We start from the raw sequence: 6,606 nt of genomic DNA on the forward strand, positions 1-6,606 counted from the left end.
TTCATATTTATATGGGAGTATCCTCAGGTGGTGTAAATTCAAGTTTGTTAAATTCGTGACCCCTAGGAGTAGGGTGGGGCAACAATGGACAACCAAAGTTTTACATGGGAATATAATTAGCAGAGCCAAGGTTGGTCATATTTATATGGAAGCCTCAAATAGTGTACAAATCATGACCTCCCAGAGGTAGGGTGGGACCACAATTAAAGTTCAAACTTGTAGGTAAAAAGTCACAGTTGGTAAAAACAAAAAAACGTAAAAAATGTAAACCTATCATTGCTTTAAATAAGATGTAAAAAGAATTTAAAATTAGAATATTAAACAGAAAGCTAATTTTTGAAGGCCAATCTGTGTGTTTTTAAAACAAAAATCTTACATAACTCAAAAATTTCCATATCAATATTAACAGCCCTGTAAAAATAATTCAGAATTAGAAAATTTGAATGAAATTTATTTTCATCACATGATAACAAAATCTATGTATAAACAAAACAAAAAAATATATAAGGCAAATTACGGATTAACATATGTTCAGAATAATAATACATCTGAATCATTCAACTGACTTAGAGTTTATAAAGGCAGCCATTCTTGTGTAGGAATATCCAATACAACTTCCATATCAGGAGTGCATCTGCAAAAAGAAATCCAAAGAATGATTAAATGAATCATAAAAAGACCATAATTATAAATGTACAAAAGTTTACAATACATGTACATATAATCAATATATACAGAAAAGAGAGTCAACTTCATTTCTTTGGCTGCATGTTTCTAGAGAAAAATCACTTACTTTTGCCTGTTGGGGAAAAATTCTGGAAACATCTGAAGCCTTGTGTTAGTTTTGGGATCCCGTAGTAATTTTTTCACTTCTGCCTCAAGAGCTTCATTGACTTTGATCAGTTCCTCCTGCTCTTTCTTATGTACCTCTATTTCCTGTTGATAAAGTAATTCATAAGACAAAGCAAATGACTTGGGTTAAGGTCATGATAAATATCATATATTTCTTCATTAAGAAGTTGTGGACAGCATAGAGTTTTCACTTATTCTGCCAGTGACCTTGAACTTGCTGGAATGACCTAAAGTCAAGGCCATGGCACACTACTGATACCTTAGAACAAAAGTTATTTTTATGTCAAGTATAAACTTCCAGTTTTCCACAACATTATGGCCTGTACCTGACAGAATGGAAATATAACATCCAACCAAAAAATCAAATTCTGTACCATGAATTCTGCATGCTTCCATTAAACAAATTTATAATTTTAGTTCTCTAAATGTGTTAAGCTGTATGCTTTTTAGTAAATGTACAATCAAATGTTAAGCTTGTCTACAATTTTCACCCTCTTTAGTGAACTGACCTTTGCCATCACCATATTCTGAAGTGCCATATCTTTCAGACTTGGATGCATCCTGGCAATTGCCCTCTGGGAAAAAAATATGCATATAAGATTAAAAAAAATTGAGAATCTTTCAAAAGCTACAAAATTACATGAAATATATTGAAACCTGGATTCTAGATAGTAGCTTAGCAATATTAAATCCCTGTAAAAAAAATATATAGGATTAAAAATAAATCAATTCATAGTTTACTTTGTATTTGCATGCAGATAAGTGTACTGAATTTTAGTTCCCTGTTTAACAAGCCAAACCTACATTTAATGACAAGATTATATCAAGAAAGGTTTCTTTGAAGCTGCCCAGAGTAGAACTGCTTCAAGGAATTACAAATTAACTTTTGTTTCTCAAACACAAACATTTGAATGTCTTGGATATGTAAAAGTGATTTTGAAGTTACAACCCTTCTTCTTCACCATTTTTATCTCAAATCCTTGAATATCTCAGTCTAAATAGAATTAGATCCTTACAGTACTTACAGCATCACAACAAAATACAGGAGCGTAAAGATTCTCATTGAATTAGATTGATCTCTCAGTTTTTCTCAGTCCCATTGAGTTCAGGATAATGAGGTTTTACTGTACATAATGACACTTACCTCAGTTATGGTTTTGGTGAGGAGACTGGCTGTTTTTGTTTGTTCCTTCTCGTATTTTTCTAACTCTGTGAATACTATGTGTTCTAGGTCCTCTTGGTCTTCCTGCAAAATAACAATGTTTTTGAATAAACATAGTCAATTTTAAAGAATGGTTGAATTCACAAGTAACACATGAATTACTATTTTACTTTTTTGCTTTCTGTCTTTACTGGACAAGGTATAGAATTTTTTAGGTTTATCCTTAAGGAATCATTGGGTGAGATATATTTGAATATTTAGTGACCTGTGATCATTGAATATCAAATACGATGGATTAATTTATCCCATATTGAGATAAAAAATATTAACAGTTTAGCCTACAGAGATTTGATAGATTTACTCTTATTAGGTACATGTATTAGCAAATAGGAATCATTTGTTACTAACCTCTTGAAATTATAGAATGTGATGTATTCAAGTTATACATAAGAATAACAAAAGTGATTATACAGTGCAGTTGTAAATACCTAATTATAAGATTTTGAATTTCCTCCTTACCTGATTGGTTATTTTAAGGTTTAATTTGAATTTCCTTCTTACCTGACTGGCTTTTAAAATTTTTGAATTTCCTTCTTACCTGATTGGCTATTTTCAGGTTTTGAATTTCCTTTTGAAGTGTGGCAATCCTCATAGCTTTTACAGGATATTCCTTGTCCTAAAATTAATAAAACCAATACAAGTGTATATTTAGAATGTTATTTTCAAAAAATCCCAGCAAATTAAGTAAGATTCATTTTAATAATAATGAATAAATTTATAAATAATGTTTCCAAATATTTATAGAAGAAAGCGAAACATTTATTTATATAGTAAGTGAAATTAATGCAACTTTTTCTTTCATTCATAATGGTATTTTTTCCCAATTGTCTTTTCAGTTTGTTGTCCTTAAGTTTAAATTAACAGATAAAGCTTCATTTTTTCCTAAATAAAATCAGTTGACCAGTTTATAAATGAAGTACAATTTGATCATTGTTTTAGTTGTAGAATAATTAAAGTATAATTTACAAAAGATGTACTATACAGGGAAATTTTGCCCCCTTTTTATTTTCGCCCCTTTCGCCTAGTACCTTCGGTTGGGCAAATTTAAAATGGGGCAAATTTAAAGAATACCGTACAATATCTTTAACAGAACTTTGACTGGATGATTTTATGATGGAGCAAAGTTGTTTGCAAGTGTGAAAGGGCGAAAATAACTCTGTATACTTAAGTTACAAGTTAATACTTACTTTATAACTCATAAGTGTGTGCAATTCTTCTTGTTTTTCAGTAAGACATAAATCTAGTTCCAAATTTTTCTCGCTCAATTCTAAAGAAAAGAAAACAATACTCTCAGCACAAAAGCACAGCAAAAGTGGAAATATATGCCTATGTTAATTTAAATTCATATAAAAATTACAGCATGGTGATTGAAAACCATCAAATACATGTAAATTAAGTATGCATTTAATGTGAAACATGAAATATTGTATCAATTATTAAATAGCTGAAAATACATATATTATATAAGAAAATTATTATCATAACTTTCATTGGCCGAAAGGACGTCACATGATATTCCTCCTTTTGCGATAGCGACGTGAAAGCATGTCACCTCAAATAACACAGAAAATGACACAGAGAATGATAGCGACCTCACAGGCTCGGTCGCTATCACTTTCTGTGTCTTCGGTCAATATCAATTGCCATGAGTCCCTATAACCACATATTGACCTACACTGAAGTCATTAATTGTATAGTATCATTTTTATATGATTAAAACAGAGATTTATTTATGTATTACGTTTGTATAATGGTCATGATGTTACCTTGAAGTTGTAAGTTGGTTTTCCTTTTTGTTTCTTCTAAATCTTTCACAGCTGCTTCATATTCTTTCACAAAATTGGAGTTTAAAGTTGTTATACCACCCTTAAAAAGTCAAACAACAAGTATACATATATTTTTAAAACCACTTTTTTTAATTTTGTAAATATATACCTTTATCCAAAGCAAATCTATAAAGACACCCATCTGACCAAATTTTCCTTACCCTGTATTTTTCATATCTTCTAAGTAAGCCTTTCACAGCATTTAATGTTCCATATTCATCACTTTCAATGCTCTCTTTCAATTGCATATTTTGTTCTAAGCTACACATATAGTTAAGAAAAGCAGTTGTGATGTGAATATATTTCTTATAATAAAGTATAAGTACTGTATAGCAGGATATTTTAGCAGGGTGCTAATTTTGGCTTATTCTGGCATTTTGATGATAGCCCACTAAAACTTTAATCGCTAAGATATTCAGTACTCTTCTTAGTGTTCATATGCAAAGACCTGAATCCCTGTGCCCACTAAAATAAATTACGGCAAAATTATTGGCATACTTTTGAGCAGGCAAAATGCCAAATTTTACACCAGCCAAGAAAACCCGCTATACGGTATGTTATGGTATTGATACACTGATGTTTGTTTTCTATAAAGCTAGATTACTAGTACTCAGTCATGATAGGTTAAACACCACAAGTGACATTTAAACTTCAAACTTTGATAGTATCTCTATTTCATGAATATGTCAAAATGATTTCACAGTCCTTTAAATCATCTTTTTGTTTTTAAAGTTTGTTATTTTGAATCCTCTGATATGTTAAATTTTAATTTTTCTCAGTCCCTCAAAGTTCTAGATAATGAGGTTTGACTCTAATTAAAGAAATTTTAAGCTAGAATGATAGGATACAGTTCCCGACTTCTTTTCTGATATTCCTCCAATGTTTTCTTCCTGGTCCTGATCCGCAACTAGAAAATTACAGAAAAAAGGACAACATGAAATCTAAAATCTAATGCACAATTTTATTTCTTTTAAAAGTTTTTAGAATATTTATTTGAAAGACTGAAATAAGGGTTTTTTTCATGCCATAAGAGGGACAGGGTTCGTCGGACGTGCATTAGTGTCAAACTCTGAGCTGAGTCTGAGATTTCAGGGAATTTCAATTTCAGAATACTGTAAACATATTACATTTGGATTTGTATTCTTTTAACACCTTTGGCGGAAAGCAACATCCACTAATTCAAGTACAATGCTAAATGTCATGCACATATACCCATAAATATTAAGAACAATAAGAAATGCACTAATTCAAATTAACTCTTACATGCTCAAAAATCAATATCCTCCAAATATCACACATGCTATAAATATAAAACATTTATAGTAAGCTGTACCAATGTGAAAACATACCTCCAATATTTTGATCCTTTCATTCCTCTCTTTATTAACTTCTAACATTTTTGCAGCCTCTTTTTTCTCCCTGTATGTTGTGTGACTCTGACTTTTACCATGAAGACAGGAATCAGCTGATTTGACCCTTCCTACCATCAACATTCTACTTCCACCTGATTTTACAAATAGATTTTTTTTTTAATTTGCTTCATATATCACCAATCAATTTACATTTTTTTCTTTATTCATTATATAGTTATCCTAGCTAATAGCACTATTGGTTTTTTTTAAAACAATATTTCTTTTAATACCTTAATTTCTTATATTTATTTTTTTATCCAGATAGCACATTTTAAGGTTTTTTTTCCGGAAGAACACATGTACTATTTTGTATTACCATCTTTAGGAGGAGGTGGAGGCCTTGTGACTTTGGTTTTCCGAGTCCATCTTTCATACTGAGAAAAGTCCATATTAAGTTGATTTCCCAATGTTTTCAGTAAATCTTCTTTGCTAATCTGAGTCTGAAACTGGGAGGCTCTACTGGCTGAACCAGCAAAATCTAGTGTGGATGCCATAGTGTTGTCTGAAATTTAAATAACTCATGTGTGAGGGAGACAGCATCTTTGTTAGGGTTTTTGGCCCGCTCTCCCCAATTATGGGAAGACGTACAGGTGTTTGGTTATAGTTGGGTTATATGGGTTGGTCTGGATAGCTCTACTGCAAACAACATGTAGTTTGTTTTTAAGTTTTTTGTCATAAGTTCGTTTGTAAACAGAGCCTTGGTCAAACCATATTTTTTTATTGACTAATTGTGTATAAATTTTGTGTGGCAAACCATCCTTAATTCTGCTGCAAATTAACGCATTCATTCTTTAGTTTAACCTTCGAATTTTTTTTCACAATTTTATATCCCGTTTTTGACATTAGCACTGCATAAGATGAAGTTTTAAAATTGAATTGGATTTTTATATTACATGATGTATGTATGTATGCACCTGTTCACTATAATGTTTCTGCTCCTCTATTTTCTTTTCGGACAAAAAATTAAAGTTAAACTTTCGAAAGTTGTATTTTATTCCTAACAATTTTGTATTCTTAAAAATAAACATCGTACACGCACCTTTCAGGATTTTCAACTTCAACACTGTTCAATGCACCTATTTTTTACTCCTTCTCGTCACCTAAGATGGTGTTGTCAATTTCTTATACCCCCTGTTATCAGTGTTCATTTAAATGCATGTTCACAAAATATCCAAAATGCAAATATAGCTTCTTTTCACTAAAACTTTTTTCACGTCATTTTGCAAATTGGTCCGCCATTTGTAAACAGTTTCCATGTGTACACAAAAGAGTCCCATTAAAGGGAAGTAATTAG

General features: G+C 31.1%; 1 protein-coding gene across 1 annotated transcript; it reads right to left on the reverse strand.

The window, feature by feature from the left end:
* Window positions 1-435: 435 nt before the first annotated feature.
* LOC134254513 (uncharacterized protein C20orf96-like) lies at window positions 436-6,581 on the reverse strand. The gene is made up of 12 exons (XM_062737025.1): window positions 6,352-6,581; window positions 5,629-5,814; window positions 5,250-5,404; window positions 4,749-4,807; window positions 4,062-4,161; window positions 3,841-3,940; window positions 3,262-3,341; window positions 2,613-2,690; window positions 1,997-2,098; window positions 1,362-1,427; window positions 794-936; window positions 436-634 (listed from the first exon to the last, which is right to left on the reverse strand). Exons 2-12 carry the CDS (start codon window positions 5,804-5,806, stop codon window positions 574-576), a joined length of 1,122 nt encoding a protein of 373 aa, XP_062593009.1. The 5' UTR covers window positions 5,807-5,814; window positions 6,352-6,581; the 3' UTR covers window positions 436-573.
* Window positions 6,582-6,606: the final 25 nt, after the last annotated feature.

Source organism: Saccostrea cucullata, unplaced genomic scaffold, assembly GCF_032062105.1.
Source record: "Saccostrea cucullata isolate Sc308-1 unplaced genomic scaffold, CSIRO_AGI_Scuc_v1 ctg19, whole genome shotgun sequence".
NCBI classification, from domain to species: Eukaryota; Metazoa; Mollusca; class Bivalvia; order Ostreida; family Ostreidae; genus Saccostrea; species Saccostrea cuccullata.

Excerpts from the sequence above, each read along its gene's own strand:
- LOC134254513 (XM_062737025.1), bottom strand. The coding sequence starts at position 5,806 with ATGGCATCCACACTAGATTTTGCTGGTTCAGCCAGTAGAGCCTCCCAG. Across the intron at positions 4,808-5,249 it reads AAAGGATCAAAATATTGGAG|TTGCGGATCAGGACCAGGAA; the intron begins GTATGTTTTCAC and ends GTAATTTTCTAG. Across the intron at positions 3,342-3,840 it reads AACCAACTTACAACTTCAAG|AATTGAGCGAGAAAAATTTG; the intron begins GTAACATCATGA and ends TCTTTTCTTTAG.